Source organism: Hypanus sabinus, chromosome 5, assembly GCF_030144855.1.
Source record: "Hypanus sabinus isolate sHypSab1 chromosome 5, sHypSab1.hap1, whole genome shotgun sequence".
Classification (NCBI taxonomy): Eukaryota; Metazoa; Chordata; class Chondrichthyes; order Myliobatiformes; family Dasyatidae; genus Hypanus; species Hypanus sabinus.
In genome coordinates this window covers 170,604,535-170,625,875 of record NC_082710.1, presented here as the reverse complement: position 1 = coordinate 170,625,875, position 21,341 = coordinate 170,604,535, and the positions used below count along the sequence as shown (strand labels likewise).

Here is a 21,341-nt window from a genome sequence, read left to right as displayed (position 1 = left end):
CTGTATTTCTAAGTGTGCAGTTACCATGCTGCCAAGTACCCGTGCAGTCAGTGAGCTTCACCTTCCTGCCCTTTCCCCATAGCTCTTAACTTCCCTGTTCTGTAAAGATCTTCCTGTATCAAATATATTTAGTGAAGTAGCCTCACTACTTCCCTGGGTAGGGAATTAATACAGATCCACTACTTTCCCACTCTGGGAAAAGCAGTTTCTCACCATCTTCCTCCTAAATCTACTCCCCCTAATCTTGAGGCATTGTCCCACAGTTCACCAGTGGAAACAACTGTCTTGCCTTTATCTACATTTTCATTATTTTATATTTTTCAATAAAATCCCCACTCACTCTTCAGAATTCCAGCGAGCATAGTTCCAAGCAGCTGAAATCTCTATTCAGAGGTTAACCCCCTGATTTCTAGAATTAACCTGGTGAACCTGTTTTGCACCACCTCCAATGCCAGTACATTTGCCTCTAGTAAGGAGACTGGAGCTGTATCCAGGACTCCAGGTGTAGCCTCACCTGTACCTGTAGATGTTGATTTAAAGCAGATATCAGGAGAGTCAAGAGCAGCCCTTGGATACAAGGCCAACCACAGTCTCTCTGAACTGGAGTACACAGGAGCTTGTGGACTGATTTAGATCCCCATGCTGGGATTTGAATACTCTGCACAGAATGGGCCAATGCAAACAGGCTTTATGCCCTCGGGTTGGATGAGACTAGAATTAGAGGTCAGAGGCTAGGGTGAAAGGCTAAATATGCAAGGAGAATCTGAGCAGGAACATCTTCACTCTGAAGGTGTGAGCTGCCAGCTGAAGTGACAGATACAAGTTCAAATATGGCAATTAAGAGAAGCTAGAATAGGTACATAGCTGAAAGTGGATTACAGAGATGTGTCCTGGCTGCAGGTAGATGGGACTAGGCAGATCGGGTTGACATGGACCAGGTGGGCTGAAAGGCCTGTTTCTGCGCTGCAATGCTTTACTTCTCTAAAGGAAAACTCCAGGATTTCTGAGCAATCGCACAGCAGATTACTGATGGCTGGCCATTCGAATCCATGCAAGCGACCCGTCAAAAACCACTGTGACCACGGTACACCCTTCTGCCCTCTGCGTCCCTTGAAACTCCGCTGATTCTGCCGTCCTCTGTATTCCTTTGAAACTCAGCTGGTCACTGGCTGGGACGAATAATCACCTTACTGCTCTGTGTAACTTCTGACAAAAAGTGAATTCAAGGAGTCTTAATTGTAATAACATGAAATGGTCCATTTAGAGAGTTTAATAACTCCGAATGTGTAATGTACTGTCTGCGTTATGAGGAAAATGAAGTCTTAACAGTTTCAGCAATCCCTGATTATTGGTTCTTCACCAACCAGCAGGAGGAATTTCGCTAACTCAGCAGACAAGTATGCAGGTCATCCCCAAAGCAGCCAGCACACTTACGAAAAGTCAAGAGCTCTGTAAATATCAGCAGAGTGGCAGAGAGAAAGAGATGAGAGATGACAGTGTTAAGGGACAAGAGTTGGTCTTGTTATCAGCTGCCCAAGAGACTGACAGACTCCATCGGAAAACTTAGAGGAATTGACATAAATAGAAAAGTGGGGGGAGGGAGGGATGGAGAAGAGGACAGAGACAGAGAAACACAGAGAGAGAAAAAAAACAAAACAGTGTGTAAAAAAAAGAGACACACACAGAGCTTTTACTGGTAATTAACACAATCTGCTCCTGGGACATTTTCCAGGAATTTCCAACACCATGTGGCCTGGCACAATCCATAGCAACCGTTAATGAGTAACTCACAGTCTCGCCACTTATTGTTCCCGGAGATTTCAGCAGAATCCCCAGGGAGGGGCATGCTGCCCGATCAGTGCCGCTGCACCCAGGGGCAAGATGGGCACTGACACTCACCCAACACTGGAGCAGGTGGCATCCGCAGACACAATTCCCCTTCTCCAACAAGGTCACTAAGTCAGACAGGAAGGAAACAGGGCCTGCAGCCCACAGAGCCCATGCTGTCCATCAGGTTGTCATTTAAACCATCTACTAACCCTACACAAGTCCTGGTGGCATCTCCAGTTGCTTCACAGCTGGGGAAGGGTGCAGGTCCCACTGGCAACAGGAGGACAAATAACCAGGAGCTTGTCCAGAGGATCTGGTCAACCTCAAATCGGAAGAGGGAGCCGATTGTTTCTCTAATACCAATATGAAGAGGACAAGGAGGAGGGAGGTGTAATGGTGGAGATGGAAGCAGGGAATTGTTTCCACTCTCTGGCTAAAGAAATTCCTTTTCATCTCTATTTAAAGGATATCCTCTTCTGTGTCCATGACCTCCAGTACTGGACCCTCTCACTATAGGAAACATGATCTCCACATCTACTCTGTCTAGGCCATTCAACATTCAATAGTTTCAATGACACCCATCCCCTCCCCATTCTCCTCAACAGCACCAAGTACAGGCCCAGAGCCAAACACTCATCAGATATCCCATTAATTCCCAGGATCATACTGGTAAACGTCCTCTGGGCCCTCTCCAGTGTCAGCATATCCTTTCTTAGATAAGGAACACAAAACTGCTCACTATAATCCAAGTGGTCAGACCAATGCCTTATAAAGCCTAAGCATTATGCTTATTTGTTTAGAAATAGCATGCAACAGACCATTCCAGTGCATCGAGCCACATCGCCCAGTCACTTGCCTATTTAACACTAGCCTAATCACAGGACAAATTACAATGATTAAATTACCAAAGGACCACTCTGTCTTCGGACTGCAAGAGGGGTATGGGGAGTGAGGTGGGGGGGAAGGGGGGGGTTGAGGTGAGACTGGGAGTGGGGGGAAGGGAAAGGAGGCGGGGACGGGGTGAGAGGGCAAGGCAGGGCCAGCAGGAAGGGACACAAGGTGGGGACAGTGGGAAGGGGGAAGAAAATTGAGTGCTGAGGAGAAAACGTGGTGGGAAGTAGAAAATAAGAGAGCATTTTGGCGCTGCAAACAGAATAGTCAGTGGGAGGTGCCACAGAGGACGCGAGTGGTTTGCAAACCACTGGAAGCCCACAGCCCTCTGTAAACATAACTCCACCGACCAGCAGCAACTCAGCCCTGAGAAAGTTAACAGCCAAACAACACAGCTGCAGGAGTTGTAGGATCTATGGTCTGAGCTCTGTCCCCCCACCCCCCCCCCCCCATCACTGTTTATCCACACGCAGGCAGTCATAGGACAGCTGAACACAGCTGCGACTGTGTCTGTCAGTTGGATAGTCCTGGGAACAGCAGCCACACTGACTGCTGAGAGCAAAGGGTGTGAAATCTCACACGGTGGTACGGGATGGGAAGAACGCTTCGGGGGGAGGGGGTAGTAGTGAGCCGGGGCAGGAGATATCGGACTATTTCCCTTTACTGGAGATTCCAAAGGAAAGCAGCCCCCAGCTTCAGCCATGGCAATCCCAGGAAGAATGTTACACATCTCAGTCCAAGCATCACACATTCTTCAAGGGATGTCAGACTCCCACTTAATCTTGACTGTCAAGGTCACCTTGACAGACTGGAGAGGGCATGCTGATTCATGAAAGTTCCCTGGCAGGCAGGCAGTTTGCTGGTCATAAACTCAAGCTCTGCCAATGCTGGAAACCTGAGCAACACACATAACACGCTGGAAGAATTCAACAGGTCAGGCCACATCTGCAGAGGGGAATAAACAGTCAATGTTTTGGGCTGAGAGTCAGCATCGGGACTGGAAAGGAAGGGGGAAGAAGGCAGGAGATGGAAAATAGGAAAGAGGATGAGCTGGCAGGGGTTAGGCAAGACTAGGTGGATGGGATTTGAATATGCCTGGACTCTGTATTTTATATTTCTGTTTCGCTTTCTTTTGTTGCCATTTGCACACTTCCTTTTTTTGTGTTGATGTTTTTATTTAAACAGGTTCATGGTTTTCTTTGTTTCATGGCTGTCTATGGGGAAGTGAATCTCAGGATCGTATACTGCTTACATTTTTTGATAATACTTGGAATCATGCGGACGAGTTAAGAAGCTGGCAGGTGAAAAGTGAAGAGGTAAGAGGCTGAAGGACAGTGGGCCATAGAAGAAAGGGAAGGAGGAAAACTAGGAGGAGGTGATGGGCAGGTGAGGTGAAGGGAAGAGGTAAGAGGTTAACCAGAATGGGGACTAGAATTAGAGAGGAATAGGGAGGGTGAAAATGAAAATGACCAGGTTTTAGAGAGGGTAGGGATTAAAAGAAAAATAAAATTAAGTATCGATGTTCACACCATCAAGATGGATGCTACCCGAACTAAATATGAGGTGTTGCTCCTCCTGACCTCATCGTGCAAGTACAGGAAGCCAGAACAGAAATATCAAAATAGAAATAGGAAGTTGAATTGAAATGGGTGACCTCAACAAAACAGTCCCACAATCTTGTGCCCCCACCTGACAGCCTGGCAGAGTCTCACCACCATGGTGAGTGACTGAGAAACTCTCCCCTTTGTTGACATTCCTGAAGGAGGCAGCAGCTATACCTCATTAGGAGTTTGAGGAGATTTGGTCTTCTACTGTAGCAAATTTCTACTGATCTGTGGGAAAGACATTTTGAATGGTTGCATCACTGTTTAGTATGGAGACCCCAATGCACAGGATCCATGTGTGGGACAAGTTTTGTTTTATTTTACTAATGGAGTGGCAGGTGCCCGAATTGTGCTGCCAGGGGTGGTGGCAGAGGCAGATACCACTGAAAAGTTTAAGAGACTCATAGACACACGAATGCAGAGAATGGAGGGATATGGACCACGTGCAAGCAGAGGGGATTGGTTGCCGATAGGTTTGTTGTGTGTTTAATATTTGAGCAATATATTAGTTTTATAAAGCATTCTTGCTCACTTAACTAATTCATTACGGGCTACATGTGTAAATATGTGAATGACATGTCATCATGCTACCATGTGATACTTGTGCCTCTTGCTTGAAATAAAGAACCAACTTAAAACTTGCATCTCTCAGCTCTCGTTTTCCGTTGTATTAGTTTAATGTCTCGGGGTTTCAAGACATTACAAAGCTTAATCAGCTTAGTGTCATATTGTGCACTAAATGGCCCGTTTCTTTGCTTATCCATGTCTCAAGGTGACTTCCATCATTCTCAATGCTGTCATTAGGCAGGAGGTACAGGAGCTTGAAGAACCACACCTCAAGGTTCAACCTTAAATACTCTTAACACTGTCTCAGACTACACCTTCCCTCAACCCACACTGTCATTAAATTTATTTTTGTTCATTTTGTTTAACTTTTGACAAAATGTTTGTCATGTCCTGTGCTTCAACAAGTTAATTTTCATGTCACTTGTATCTTGGGTACATGCACCTGTAACAATAAACTTGAACTTGGTCCCCACTTATTTCCAACTCGAGGAGGGAGTTAAGAGTGAGTCACATTGAAGACATCAAGAGTCTGGCCAAACTGGACAACTGCAAGATCTGCTTGCTACCTCGTTCCTGAATCAGCTTGGGTTCAATACTTAGTTCCGGTGCTGTCTGTGTGGAGTCTGCATGCTGTCCATGTCACCCCATGGGTACACACTCCTAAGTGCTTTGGTTCCCCGTGGGTCAGTAGGTTAATTACAAGTGGCACAGTAGTGTAGTGGTTAGCACACTTGCTTTACTATCAATTGCTCATTACAACTGAAGTTGATGTAAATATCTTTGCAGGAAAGCATTATTGTTTCTTGCAGGTTTATGAGGATGTAGTATTCGGTTTGTTTTTTTTTTCTTTAAAAGGCGGAAGATATGTCATGTGTGTGTGCATAAAGAACATCAGTTGTGAGCAGTTCACTCCGAACTGGAAGTGATGGGGGAACTCATTTCAGGCTGACGCCATTTACTGTAAGTAAAAATGTGTTAGTTTTTACCCATGCTATTTGTCTTTATTAAGAACAAACATAGTAATCAGGGTTAGATTCCTGCCACCGTGTGTAAAGAGTTCGTACGTTCTCCCTGTTCCTCTGGATGCTCCATGTTCCAAAAGATGTAAAGGTTAAGGTTAGCGAGTTGTGGGCGTGAGCTATGTTGGAGCTGGAAACATGGTGACACATGGGCAGTGTTGGTTGTTGATGCAGAAACAACACATTTCACTGTTTGCTTCAATGTACATCTGACTAATAAAGCTAATCTTTAATCCTTATCTTTAAAAGCTAATCTTATAGCAAATGCAAATTTGCCTCTTAGTAGCTCTGGTGGGAGGACAATCAAAGGGGAATTGAAGGACAAGCTGGATCAAGAATATATTTCAGAAAAAGAGAGATGCAAGGAGAGGAGACAAGATGAGTTTTCTCCACTTGGAGCCAACATCGATCCGATGAGCTGAAAGGCTCCTTTGGAGTTGCAATATATTATTCGTTCCACAAATTACTCTGCAATTAGTTCCCTTTAGTCAAGGACATTTGCAGAAAAGATTTATGAGGATGTTGCCCAGTCTCAAGGGACTAGCTAATGTTGACAGAGATGTGCTCAGTTTTGGTCCTCCCACTATAGGAAAGATGCCATTAAGATGGAAACAGCGCAGAGGAGGTTTACAGGAACACTGCTGAGATTTGACGGACAGAGTCATGAAGAGATGTTGAGACTTCATTCATTGAGCATACGAGACTGAGGGGTGATCATATGAAATGCATATATAAACAAACAGGGGCATTGATAGGCTAAATGTGTAGACCTTTCCACGAGGCTTGGGAATGTAGAACCAGAGGGCACAAGTTTCAGGTGAAAGGAAAGAGATTTAACAGAAACCCAAGGGGCAACTTTTTCCACCTAGAGAGTGGTCCACCTAAGGAATGACCTGCCAGAGGAAATGGTTGAGGCTGGTCTATTTACGATATTTAAAAAACACTTGGAGAGGTACTTGGATTATGGGCCAAGTGCAGGCAAAAGAGATAGTCTAGATGGGAATCTTTGTCAGAAGTAACCATTTGGGCTCAAGGGCCTGTTTCTAAGCCATACGAAATCTGCTCACCAGAGCAGACCCCACTCACCCTGTGATTGTGCGTACACACCAGGGTTACAGGGTGTGAGGGACCTCCGGCAAGTGCTGTGCATAAGGACGAACGTATGAATCAGGATTAGGAGCAGGCCACTTGGCCCCTTCAATCCTGCTCCACCATTCAATAACCAGTCTGATTGCCAACAGAATCCTGCACTTCTACCTAACCCTCCCATAACCTATCATCGCCCCCCCACCACTTGTTTTAACACTCAACATTTACATAATGCGAGTTATCTTTGCTTTTCCTGACAAAATGGCTAATGTGGGATCTTGCAATACATCAGAGAGTAGCAGTGGAAGAAGGTGAAGGAAGAGATTGTGGTGGAGACTTACCAAGATTCATCTCTGCAGCTGACCACTCACTGAATAGCCCCAGCAGCAGAACGAGGAGAACGACAGCAGTCCCCATGATCTCCTAGCGCTGCTGATTGTCAATTTTCTCAGGGGCTCCTCATTTCTTCATCTCTGTAGCAGGAACAAACAAGACAAGACAGCTGTAGCTCACAGTTTTACCTCATGTGTTTTCTGAAGGGACATTTTGGTCAGCTCACAGAGACACCGCATTCCCAAATTAAATTTTGGACACAAGAGATTCTGAAATCTTGAGCAACAAACAAAACACTGGAGGAACTCAGCAGACTAGGTAGCATCCGTGGAGGAAAATAAACAGTAGATATTTTGAGCCTAGTTCTTTCATCGGACCCGATGAAGGGTCTTGGCAAAAATTGTTGACTGTTTATTTCCCTCCATAGATTCTGCCTGACCTGCTGAGTTCCTTCAGCATTTTGTGTATGCTGCTCACAATAATTTTGCCTGCAAGGAGAGCACAGCTCTTTACAGCTGCTTTACAGGACCTAGGATCAACCCTTCGTTCCACAGATAAACAGTGGAAAGTATGCTAACTGATTGCATTATGTCCTGGTATGGGGACACAAATACAAAGGAACACAGTTATGTCAAGCCAGTAACAGCAGGGACAGCTCACACCACCATCAACTAAATTTGCAAGAGGGAACATCTCAGGTTGGCGACATCCGTCATTAGGAACCCCCAACATCCAGGTCGCGTCTTGCTCAATGCTGCCATCAGGCAAAGGTACAAGAAGGAACCTGAAGGTTCAACAACAGCTCCTTCCCTACTGACATCAGATTCTTGAGTCAACCTGAACAATCCTTGTCACAGGTTTGAAGTCTGACAAACAAGTTTTCCACATCACCTTCTGTCCTCAACCATCAGCCCAACTATGCGTCCAGTCAGCCAGTCTCCCTGGATTCTGTGCAGTCTAACCTAACAGAGCAACCTACCATGTGGAACCTGATTCAAATTTTTTTAAAGCGTGAAGGAGAACAAAATAGTTATTACTCCGGATCCAATGGAGCACAAAAAAGCAACACAGTAAGATAAAGAACACAATAATGAAAAACTCAATGAATATAAATACATAAGATAGTTTGTATACATGACTACTGATTTTGAGTCTGGTGGTCCTGTTGTGGATACTATGTAGCCTCCTCCCTGATGGGAGTGGGACAAGTGTAGTCCAAAGTATTGTTAGGATCCCATTCGTCACTGTTGGCCAACCAGAAAATGCCCCCTTTATTCCCAGTACTTGCCTCCAGCCAGTCTTCTATCCAAGCTAGTAACTTTCCTGTAATACCATGGGCTGTTAACTTGTTAAGCAGCCTCATGTGTGGCACCTTGTCTATCGCTTTCTGAAAATCCAAGTTAACAATATCCACCATTCTCCTCTGCCTATCCTGTTTATTTCCACAAAGAATTCCACAAATTTTTCAGGCAAAATTTCCCTCAAAGAAACCATGCTGATATTAGCCTATTTTATCATGTACTTCTAGGTAGCCCGAAACCTCGCCCTTAATAATGGACTCCATCGACTTCCTAGGTCAGGGTAACAGGCCTATAATTTCCTTTCTTTTGCCTCCCTCGCTTCTTAAAGAGTGGAGTGACATTTGCAATTTTCCAGTCCTCCAGAACCATTTTGGAATCCAGGGATTCTTGAAAAGGTCATTACTAATGCCTCCACAATGTCTTCAGCTACCTAAGCACTGGGGTGTAGCCCATCGAATCCTGGTGGCTTATCTACTTTCAGACCTTTCAGCATCCCAAGTACCTCCTCCCGAGTAACAGCAATGAAATTATCTGAAATCATCTTCCACAGTGATGACTGGCACAAAATACTTCTTCAGTTCCTGTCATTTCTTTGTCACCCATTACTACCTCTCCAGTAATGTGATATCCACTCATCTTTCTTTTACACTTTATATATCTGATTAGATCTTTGGTATCTCCTTTTATTTAATTATCTAGCTTCATGTTTCATCTTTTCTCTCCATATAGCTTGTTTGGTTGTCTTCTGATGATTTTCAAAATCTTCCTAACCTCCTAACTGCCCATTAATTTTTGCTATATTATATGCCCCCCCCCTTTTGCTTTTGTGCTGTGTTTGACTTTCCTTGTCAGCTAAGGTTATAGAGAATACTTATTCATCCCTGGAATCCACCTATACTGCACCTTCCAAATTGCCCCCAAAACTCTAGCCATTGCTGTTCTGCTATCATTCCTGCTGACGTGCCCTTCTAATCAGCTTCAGCCAACTCCTCTTTCATGCCTCTGAAGTTCCCTTTACTCCACTGTAATACTGATACATCTGACCATCATCATCCTCTGAAATTGCAGGGTGAATTCTATCATGTTGTGATCACTGTCTCCTAAAGGTTCCTTTACCTTAAGCTCCCTAATCAAATCTGATTCATTACACAACACCCAACAAGGGTTGAACAACAAGGTGCTCTACCATCTCGTAGGCATTCTTCAAATTCCAAATCTTGGAATGCAGCATCAACCTGATTTTCCCAATCTACCTGCTATTGAAATCCCCCATAGTTATCATAATATTGCCCCTTTTTATATGCCTTTGCTATTTCATAGAAACAGAAAACCTACAACACAATACAGGCCCTTTGGCCCACAAAACTGTGCCGAATGTGTAATTACTTCAGAAATTACTGAGGGCACATCCCACGTCCTGGTTACTATTCAGAGGCCTGTACATAACTCTCATCAGGGTCTTTTACCCTTGAAGTTTCTTATCCACAAGGATTCTACATCTTCCAGTCCAATGTTACCTCTTTCTAAGAATTTGATTTCATTTTTTTAAAACCGAACAGAGCCACCCAATCCCCTCTGCCTACCTACCCATCCTTTTGATATAATGCTAAGCTCCCAACTTCTTAACTTATGTTTGTCCTTGTTTTGCAATGTACAGAGCCACTGTTGCAAAGGTTAATTTAAATGGTGTTTATAGCTGGGTGTGTAAGCCTATGATAACAAACTTGCGAGAGAAACATTGAGGAGCAAGTGGCTCAGGTTATCACTTTCCTGTAGTCAGATTCCAGTGCTGGCAACTTTTGAATTTCTGCTCATCACCCTCCCAGCTGCCTGTAGCTTCACCCTACAACACTTCACTCCATCTGCAGTCTTATTTGCCTGCCTCACACCTACAATCCCTACCCCATTGACTACCCGCCTGCCTCACACCTACAATCCCTACCCCATTGACTACCCGCCTGCCTCATCCCTCCCCAACATGGCCTGAGCTGCCTGTCATCCTTCACTGCTCCTCAGTCCACCAGTCACTCTCTGGTTATTATCAAACCACGTGCACTCTCCCTTTTACACCAGCTGCCTGCTCCCTGATTCAGGGTTTTGAGCCAAAGTATTGATGACTCCTCTCTCCCCTCTACAGAGGCCGCCTAGCCTCCTGGGCATATCCAGCACATTGTCTAGATTCATAAAACACTAAAGCACAGAAACAGACCATTCATTCCATCTATTCCATGCTGAAATAGTGATAGGTCTAATCCCATCAATCTGCTCCCTGACCATAGTCCTCCATACCCCTCCCATTCAAATTTCTCTCAAGTGTTCAAATGGAACCTGCATCCCCTACTTCTGCTGGCAGCTTGCTCCACACTCTTACCACCCTGAGTGAAGAAGTTTCCTCTTAAATATTTCACCTTTCACCCTTAACCCACGACTTCCAGTTCTAGTCTCACCCAACATCAGTGGAAAAAGCTTGGTTGCATTTATCTTATCCATACTGCTCATAGTTTTGTATAGCTCTATCAAATCTCCCGTAATTCTCACATGCTCCAGGGAATATAATCCAACCAATTGAACCCTTCACTATTAAACAGGTTTATTACCCAAGGAAAAGTATTTGCCTCTGTTTGTTCCTTGCTTTTATGGGATATTGCTGTTTGCAAATCAGCCACCTACCTAGCCCACACCAACGTCCAACTTTGGAGGCTTTTGGACATAGTAAGATCCCACAGGCAGCAACTGAAAGGGCAGACAAATGGCTTTGTTTGTACTTAAGCTTGCTTATTTCAACACTGGAAATGGAAATACAGCCCAGACTTTTTCCCTGGACAGAAATGAGTAATACTGGGTGGGGGGGGGGGCATAAATTTTAAGGTGTTTGGATGAAAATATAGGGGAAGGTGTCAGAGGTAATTTTCTTTCTTACAGAGTGGTGGGTGCTCCAAGTGGTGATAGAGGCAGATACATTAGGGACAGTAATAGATTCTTAGATAAGCACATGGGTATTAGAAAAATGAAGTGCAATGTAGGAGGGAGGGGTAAGATTGATCAGAGTAGATTAAAGGGTTGGCACAACATTGTGGGCCAAATAGTCTGCACTGTTCTATCTGATCCCCACTGACTCCTATCAGTACACTCCCTGTAACACTGCACCTTATTCACCCTTTCAAAGTCCCTCAAATCCCTTCTAATACTTCCCCCCCCCCAATCACCAGAGGCCAGTTAACCTACCAGCCACACGTTGTAAAGGATGGAGGAGGAAACTGGAGCACCTGGGGTGGAATCCCACTTGTTCACAGGGAGAAAGTGCAAACTCTATAAACACAGACAGCACCCAAGGTGAAGATCAAACCCTGGTCTCTGGAGATGTGAGGCAGCAGCACTAACTCCTTGAGAGAATAACCACTGTGCCGGTGTCGCTGTAAAGAAAAACTAACCAGCCACCTGAAGAGCACATGGAGGCTCAGTTAATGCCTTGCCCATCAGACAGCACCTTCTGCAGCCACACTCTGAAACTCTATCCTTAAACAGCTCTGCCTCTACATCCTCCCTGTAAAAGGCACCTTAGCATTCTGCTGTGGAACCAAACATTTGTTCTAACAGGGTCTCTGATGCCAGAGTGTCAACATTTGTTTGATAACACTGGTGAGACTGGTTTGGGACAAAGTCACTGTTTAAAAGGGAAAATGGCTGTTGATACAGCTGCCAGCAACACATTGTGCATTTGTAACTGAAGGGTCAAATGCACAGTTGGTGGGTGACTCAGAGATTAACACTTTAGCTGCTGAGAGAGCTGAGAATTAACTCTGTTGCTGCCGAGGACTTTGGGGGTTTGGGGGGGGGGGGGGGAAGACAGGTGTCCCAGGAGTTAACCCTGTAATTGCTGGAACGCCCTACAATTGCGAGGGTTCCTAGGATGAACCCTAGTACACAGATCCCGAGGATTAATCCTACAACTACCAGAAAGTCCTGGGACTTAACCCCATAAAGTCATAGAGAAATACAGCACAGAAACAGGGCATTCAGCCCATCTCGTCCTTGCAGAGTCCATTTAAACTGCCTACTTCCATCAAACTATACCGGGACCATAGCCCTCCATACTGCTAAGAATCCCTGAAATCAATCCTAGATTTCAGGATTCTGATGACAGATTTAACCCCACAAATGCCAGAAATCACAGAATTATCCCTGTTAAGCATCCAGCATCCTGGGAATTAACTGAGTGGCTGGCAGGAATCACCAGCTACACACAGTAATCGAATGTTGTGCTCAGTTTTGGTCACCCCACTATAGGAAAGATGCCATTAAGCTGTAAAGAGCACTGAGGAGATTTATGGGGATGGCATAGGACTTTGAGCAACTAAGATTTAATTCAGTAGAGCATAGTTGAATGAGCGGTGACCTTATGGAGGTATACGAAATCATGAGGGATATAGGCAGTGTGAACACACACAGGCCTTTCCCCAAATCTAGAGCGTTCTTGAAGGTGAGAGGGGAGAGATCTATAGGAACCTGAAGGGCAACTTTTTCCACCCACAGGGACAGGATGCTAAAGGAAATGCTTGACCCAGGTACATTAACACTTAAAAGACACGTGGACGGGTACAGGGATAGGAATGGTAAGGATATGGACAGAAGGTGACCACGGAGAGATTTAATAGGAACATGAAAGGTAACTTGTTCACCCAGAGATGGGTCCGTATATGGAATGAGCTGCCAGAAGAGATAGATTGACATAATTTAAAAGACATTTGGACAGGTAGATTGCTAGGAAAGTTTTAGAGAGATATGAGCCAATTGTAGGCTGAAGAACCTGTTTCTTTGCTGTTTGACTGTATGAAGCTGCTAGAAATGACAGCAAGTCGGGGAATGTCTGGCACACCTGCACGATTTAACCCTGAGGCACTGTTGCCATGAAAGCCGATGGCTTCTGGTACCCATTGTGCATCGGCCAATCGCTCTCCCCCCTCCACCTGTCCCCCAGTACCACACAGACAGAGGTTCCACTGATCAATCCTCAGCGGCTTGCACAGTTAACCCTCGGTTAGACAGCACTTAACAAAGGTGCCTGTGAGCAAACACGTTCAGAGCTCCAAGCAAAGTCAACAGGGAGACTAAATCTCCAGATCTGTGCTACAACGTCCAGTGTGATCACAACAACCAAAGCTGCAGCACACCAACCCTTCCATCCTGCCAATCAAGCATTAACTCTTTAGATGACAGGCTGCTTCAAAGCTGAAAAGACTGCAGAGCAGATTTACAAGGAAGTTGCTGGGAGTGATAAAGAGAGAGAGGTTGAACATGTTGAGACTTTATCTAATAGAATGTAGTGTGGATCTTGTAGAGGTGTGTAAAATCATGAGGACATAGATAAGGTAATTCCCAGTGTCAGGGAATCAAGAACCAGAGGACATGGGTTTAAGGTGAGAGGGAAGAGATTTAATAGGAACCTGATGGACAACCTTTTTTTTTAACCTAGAAGGTGGTCAGAATAGAATATGGAATTAATGGTTGAGACTGGTACAATTAAAAAATTTGAACAGGAAAGAATTAGACTGAGATTCCAACCTGGGGTCTACAGACCCTTCAGTTAATGGTAGGGGTCCAAGGTATTAAAAAAATGGTTGGGGTCTGCTGGTTTAGAGGGACGTGGGCCAAATGAAACCAGTTTAGACGGGAATCTTGGCTGGACTGAAGGAGATATTTCCAAATTGTATGATTCTATGACAGCGATTAAATGCTCAGGTCAGGTCACTCAGGTAACTAGTCCACACCTGAACTATTTAAGGACTCCACACATTGAGTATTATTGCATCAGATTAACATCCTTCAGCCCAACTGGCCCATGTCAACTATATATATTAGTCTCATTTGACCCACACCCTACACTGTTCAAAATCACATGTCTATCCAAATACCATAATAGTATCCACTTCTACCATCCACTGGGGCAGATCATTCCATGTTCCCCCCCCCCCCCCACCCCACTCTGTGCGAATAAGCTTTTTGCATCAGATCTCCTTTAAATATCTCTGTCACCTGAAATCTGTGCCCTCTGGTTTTAGACAGCCCCACCCCAAGAAAAATACTTCGACAACCTACCTTATCCACGCCCTTTATTATATTTTTATAAACTCTGTTAAGGTCACCGTCGTCTCCTACATGCTAGCGGGAACAAATCCAGTCTAAGCAATCTCGTTCACCCTCAGCACACCCATACGCGATAGAAGGAGACTTTTCTGCACTCTAGCTCTGTGTGTGTGTGTAGCTCCCTAATCCATTTACCAACGCGATTTAGCGAATCAAGTGCTCGACAGAACACTTTTTAAAAATCTTACGAGCGTCTGCCTCCGCCGCACCTTTGGAGTACTGTCCTCCAGGTTACAACCACCTCACCAGAAAACAAAATGCTTTTCCTCAGATCACCCACCCCGCCAGAGATTCTCCCAGTATAGTTACCGGGCGCAAGTTGTCTTCGAAGGGATGAATCTGCGCGCTAGGGCCGATTGCTTCGCTCGGTGACCCTCTCCCAGATTGTAGATTAACAAGGTGGCTCAGGAGGCGCTGAACAATGTCCCGGTCGACTCTCTCGTCGAGGAACGTCCGCCTTGCAGGCAACGTTGCACGGGAGTTCCTGGTAGATATCTTTCGATGCCGGTCAGTTGAATTTTTTTGGGGCGTACGTGAAGCAGTGGGTGATTTTAAAACGCCAGCCGGTCAGTGCGACCAGCAACTCCGTGCACTGACAAAGGCAGGGGTGAAAGGCTTCGCAAAACTGTGACTTAGCACAAAAGAGCGAGTTTACTCCGCTCCCCCTCCCACCAACCAGGCAGCGACGCGGTTGAATAAACAGCACCTCCGTTCATTCCGAACACAATGAATTCCGCGCTGGCAGCGACCTCTGGCACGCTGGTCTGCCCATAAACAAGATCAGGGCTCGTCTCCGGGCTACAAGTCTCGCTGGAATTTCGGCGCAGAAGAGGTTAACAGACAGGTGTTCGGGGGTGGGGGGGAGCAGGCTGGACTTGAAGAACAATCTTTGTGCCTTCGTGTTGAGCCGGGGCGGAGAGTTCTCCTGTAGACCCGGGGAACGGGAGTTACTTTCCCTCCTCTCTTTTGCATTCCTTACGTTGAAATGGGAATTCGCAGCTACGCTAGCGTGTAACCGTAAAGGGACAAGTGCTTCCCGCAAAACAGTGAAACACGCGGCCCAACTCCTCCAGAGTACGGTGCAGTGCCGGAGTGGGGGGTGGTGGTTGAAGATCCCACCGTTAACTCTTTGTGATCCGCTCGCTCACTTAGTATCAAGACGGCGATGCAAATGTCAGGGGCATCGCCCACTCTTTTCTCTATTTTTCGAAGTGTAAAATCTAGAGGTCCCCATCCTTTTGCAGCTGTGCTTTAGAACCACAGTCATTGGGCGCGGGGATAGGGACGCCAATCGAGGCACAGCAAGATCCCACGAGGCTGAGGACTGGTTAGTCTAAGAGTGTGGTCGGTCGCCAACTGTAAAGGCAGAGGGGCAGTTATTTAAAGTATAACCCAACGCACAGGACGTAGGTGGGGTAGAAAAGTGATGGGTGGGCGGTGGCCAGGTCACACGTGAGGGAACCGGGGTGGAGAGAAACACTGGACGTGTAACCACACGTTTACTTCTGCACGGCAAGATCCCAAAGGGCTGAGTGGATAGTCCGGACGCGGGTGGGCAGTGACCGGGACAATGGAGAGGGAACAGAGGATTGGGGGTGGGAGAGAAACTTCAGAAGTGCAGCCGCACTCATGTGCGGGGGCGGGGTGGATAATTTGGTTCTGCACAGCAAGTTTTCAAGGAGTTGATATGGCAAGATGGGCACCCGTGTATTCTGGAGGGGTGTCACCACAGGCGGAATAAGAGAAGGGGAACTTGTCACACAAGGGGCACAGTAGCCAGAGGGCAAGTCTTGCACAGTGAGATCCCACAAACAATGCTGGCAGCTGGGTTGGGGGGGAGGATTTTGTATTGCCCAGAACACCTGGAGAGAAGACTTTCAAAGCACAACATCTCCGTTGCTTTCTTCTGAGTACAGGGACAGACAGGCTTGGATTGTGCACAGTCCTGAGACATTCATAACTCCATTCAGTAGTGCTTCCACTGCAGTCGGTTCAGACAGGTCAGGCCGTCCAACAGTTGGGTGGCTCAAGGAAGCCTCAAACCCATAGGCAAGAGGGTGTAACCATTTAAAAATGCAATAAAAAAAGTTTAAAAAAAAGAGAGTTCCTTCCATAATTTGTAAGAAAGAAACACATCCCAGATTCTCAGAGTCAGACAGCAAGGAAACAGGTCCTTCAGCCCAACTTGACTATGTTGACCAAAGTACCCACCCAAGTTGGGTCTCATATTTGGTCCACATCCCTCTAAACTTCTATCTTTATACATCCTTCTCTAGCCTGAGGGAGGGTCTGAACTTTTGTGTCTGGATACTTCCCAAATACATCACCTCCAGCAATGCAGTGATACAACACAGAAACAGGCCCTTCGGTCCATAGTGTCCGTGCCAGCCATGTACACCAGGGGTTGCCAACTTCTTTTATGGGCCAATACCATTAGTAAGTGGACCGTGGACCCTAGTTTCAGAACCAATGGTGTATGCTAATCCAATTTACCAGCACTTGGTCAATAGTCTTACACACTTTCGCAATTCAGATGTTTGCACAGAAACTTAAACACTGAGTCTCAGTCAGTGCATTCCAGATCCCAAGGGCAAAAGAAATTCTTCCTCTCCAAGCATTACTTTCTGCTCTCAAGAAGTAACCTTTATCACTCTTGCAACATCACCAATGAGAATGGACCTTATCTATCGAGTCTTCTATCTTTCTGAGACTAGGAGTACCCTTATAGGTACCTAATGGTACTGGAGAGAGGGGCCTCCAAAACCACTGGTAGGAAAACCAAGTCAAAAATGGTGACCTCCCCTTTGACCAATGTCCCACCATCTGGGATCTCACGCTGCCCATCCCAGTCTCCTGTCAGACACCAGATTCCTGGCACATTTTCCTGTTTTCTGATGCCAAGGAATTACCCAGTTGGGCACAGGAAAAGACTTAAGGGAAGTCCTTCAAACCTCCTTGGTAAACAGGCAAATCCTGTTCCTCTCCCACCCCAATTCCTGAGAGGAGGAAAGGGAGACTAGCTTTATTTGTCATATGTACGTCAAAACATATGTACATCAAATCAAATCAGGGATTGTACTGGGGGCAGTCCACAAGTGTCAGCACACTTCCAGCATCAACATAGCATGCACACGACTCACTAGCCCGAACACATACATTTTTGGAGGAAACTCACGTGGTCATGGGGAGAACGTGAAAACTCCTTATAGGCTGCGACGGGAATTGAACTGTAGTCAGAGCTGTTGCTGATGTAAAGCGATGCCTCCTTATGGTACACAGGATGATGCTGGCGTTCCTGCCATGGGGGAAGCTGAAGGGGAGAATGATGCTGGAGTCTGTGCCTTGGGAATGTGGTGTGAACGGAAAGGGTGTCCCACCTCCCAAAATGGCAGGCAGGCACCTCCAGATCCGGAAGAACCCTCCGTTCCCACCTGGCTCACCTCAGCTCTTAAGTTAAGGAGAGCAGAGAGATCCTGGGGGAGGGCCTGAGAAGATGCCTGCTGGCTCTGCGGTTCCAATTTAATTCATTACTCGTCTCCTCGGTCACACAAAGGCCCCTTCAACAGCACTGACATCACTCCATGACTCACTCTGAGCTGCTCTGAATCCTAATCAGCAACAAGGCACGTGAGAGAGGGAGTTTGCACACACAGGCACCTTGAAGCAATCGGTGCCGCAATCCTCCTCCCTTCAGGTTGGGGCGGGTGGGGGGGGGGGGAGTGAAAGGGGTATGTTGTTTCTCCTCCACTGTCAATAGGAGAAGTGGGTCTATGCATTCTGTTAAAATGGGTTGCAGTTACTGTCACAGGAGGCTCTGATCGAGTAGTGTATGTGTACACAAACTATCACATAGGCACGAGGACTGGGTGGGACAGTGGGTCCTCTTCCCCCCCCCCCTTTCAGGACTAGGTCACAAATTGCCCTCTCCCCCACCTCTCCTGGACTGGGAATGCATGCTGTTCTCTTTCCCCCACCCACCCCTCTGTTCTAGGGCCTCATGCTGTCCTCTCCCCCACCCAACCCTGCTCGGGGATCGGGTCAGACACTACCCTCTCCCCGCCCTCCACAACCCAGTCGCATGTTGTTCTCTACCCCCTCCACAACTAAGGTCTCACACACTGTCCTCTCTGACCACAATCTTCTGGGACCTGGGTGGTATGTTGTCCTCTCCCACCCCCACCCGGGACTGCACACCATCCTTTCCCCACCTCCACGACAAAGGTCCCAGGGTCTCACACTCTCCTCTCACGCCCCCCCTCTCGACCTCCAGGGACCAAGGTTTCACACTGTCCTCTTCCTCCTTGAGGGCAGTGGGTTCAAGCATCCTCTCCCCCCTCTAGGACTGAGCATGGAGGGGCAGTGTTCAACCAAGATACTCAAACGCTCTCCTACACAGACACTGTCCTTATCTTCCACATCCCCCATGTACCTTAGCCTGAACCCCTCCCTTTATCAGCACCCCATCCCCTCCGTCCACCTGGTTTCTAACCCCTGGCAGCTCAGTTTCCCGTGATCCTCAAACTCATCCTGCAGTTCCCTCCAACACAACCTGGTGTATGAATGATCTATCCAATTGGAGAAAGAGGGCATGAGAAAGAATCAGTCCCAGAGGGGGAAGTGTGTGTCCCACTGCCCTATCAGGTCTCAGAGGGGGAGAGGACAGTTGTGCTTATAACAATAGTGCTGGCCACAATTGCAAGTTGTTCTAATTTCAAAGTAAATGTATAATCAAGGTATATTCATGTTATTATATACATCTCTGCAATTCATTTTATGCAGGCACATTCAATAAATCCAATAACCATAATAGAATCAACAAAAGATTGCACAAACAGGACAGACAACCAGTGTGTGAAAGTATGCAAACTGGGCAAAAACAAAAGAAAAACAATCATAATAAAAAACAAATAAGCAATAAATATAGAACCTGAGATGAAGAGTCCTTGAAAATGTGAATAGTTCAGTGATGGGACAAGTGAAGTTGAGTTGTTATCCCCTTTGGTTCAAGAGTCTGCTGGTTGAGAAGTAATAGCTGTTCCTGAAGCTGGTGGTGTGGGTTCTGAGGCTTCTGTACCTCCTTCCTGATGGCAGCAGTGAGACGAGAGCATAACCTGGTTGGTGAAGTCCTTGATGATGGATGCTGCTTTCCTGCAACAGTGGACCGTGTGGATGTGCTCGATGGTGGGAAAGAGTTTTACCTATGAGGGACTAGGCTGTGTCCATTACTTTTTGTAAGATTTTCTATCAAAGTGTATTGGTGATTCCATACCAGGCGGTTATGCAGCCAGTCAATATACTGTCAACCACACATCTATAGAAGTTTGTTAAAGCTTTAGATGTCATGCTGAACCATCGTAAACTGCTTTCTTCATAATTGCACTTAAGTGCTGGGCCCAGGACAGGTCCTCCAAAATGATAATACTGAGAAATTTAAAGTTGCTTACTCTCCCCACCTCTGATTCCCCAATGAGGACTGGCTCATGGACCTTTTGTTTCCTCTTCCTGAATTTTGTTGAATTTTACTCAATGAAGTGAAAAGTCAGGAATTTCTATAGGATCTGGAAGGATCATTTCTCATCATCTTCTGGCACAGGATCTCATGGTCCACATCCACCACAGGCAACAGATGACAGCACAGACTTCCTGCCTGCCACCAGCTAGACTTTTACACCAATCCTCTGGGAATCATCAGAGATCCTGACTTAAATCCGAGCTGCTAAGAATAAGCTCTTCAACTGGTTTGGGCTTCCATTAAGTGGAGTAGGACATGGCACAAAGGTGAGAAGATGGATCAGCTGTCAACCAATCCAGTGCATGGGGGCAGGGGGTTTGAGCAGCTTCCTTCCTGTCTTCACGATACCGGACGGTCGAGCTGAGCCTCTGATTGAAATGGGAATACCTCATATAAAGAAAACCTTATTTTAAGTTTTGTCTTCTAAAAGTGGCCTCAGCCCTCTCTATCATAGGCCTAAGACTTCCCACCAGCAAAGTCGGTGCCTCACGAAGGCAGCTGTCATTATTAAGGACCCTCAGGAGCCTGAAGAGACACAACATTTTAGAAACAGCTTTTCCTCTGACATTAGATTTCTGAACAGTCCACAAACATTCCCTCACTTTTGCAGTATTTATTTTATATTTTAATTTATAGTATTTATGTTTTTCGCTGCTCTGCTGCCACAAAACAATAAATTTTCTCATGTCAGTGATAATAATCCCGATTCTCGCGGAGCAGGACACAAGCAGCAGGCAAAAACTTTGTCACCATGGCAACCGTCAGGCTCTGCGGCCTAGTCTGCTCTTATTCGCCGTCCTCATTACCGAGATTAAGAAGCAGCCACCATCCGAAAATCAGACAGTGAAATCATTATTTAAAAAATCCACCGCAGTTCAATTAGCAGGTAATACGACATTCTTTAAGGAATTTGCGATTCTCGACAATCAGCGGATTAGCGAGTAGTGTGAAACTCTCCCGTGGCCAATTCTCTATGTCAGATAGGGCTACTCTCTGTATCTCTGTGCCTGTACCGACCACCAGGCCTGTTTGTTTGCGCTCCCAGCGTGAG

General features: G+C 46.1%; 1 protein-coding gene across 8 annotated transcripts in view; it reads right to left on the bottom strand.

The window, feature by feature from the left end:
- Window positions 1-21,341, bottom strand: part of LOC132394573 (discoidin domain-containing receptor 2-like) — a 133,649-nt gene that overhangs the window by 39,764 nt on the left and 72,544 nt on the right. For 4 of the 8 annotated variants that reach the window (XM_059970873.1, XM_059970875.1, XM_059970878.1 and 1 more), the window contains exon 2: window positions 7,342-7,473. In XM_059970873.1, the coding sequence (XP_059826856.1) occupies window positions 7,342-7,417 (76 nt within the window). In that variant the 5' untranslated portion in view covers window positions 7,418-7,473. Of the gene's footprint in view, window positions 1-7,341; window positions 7,474-15,087; window positions 16,351-17,953; window positions 18,222-19,705; window positions 19,836-21,341 lie in introns of those variants that run through there. The other 4 variants (XM_059970874.1, XM_059970877.1, XM_059970871.1 and 1 more) reach the window with 4 other exon arrangements.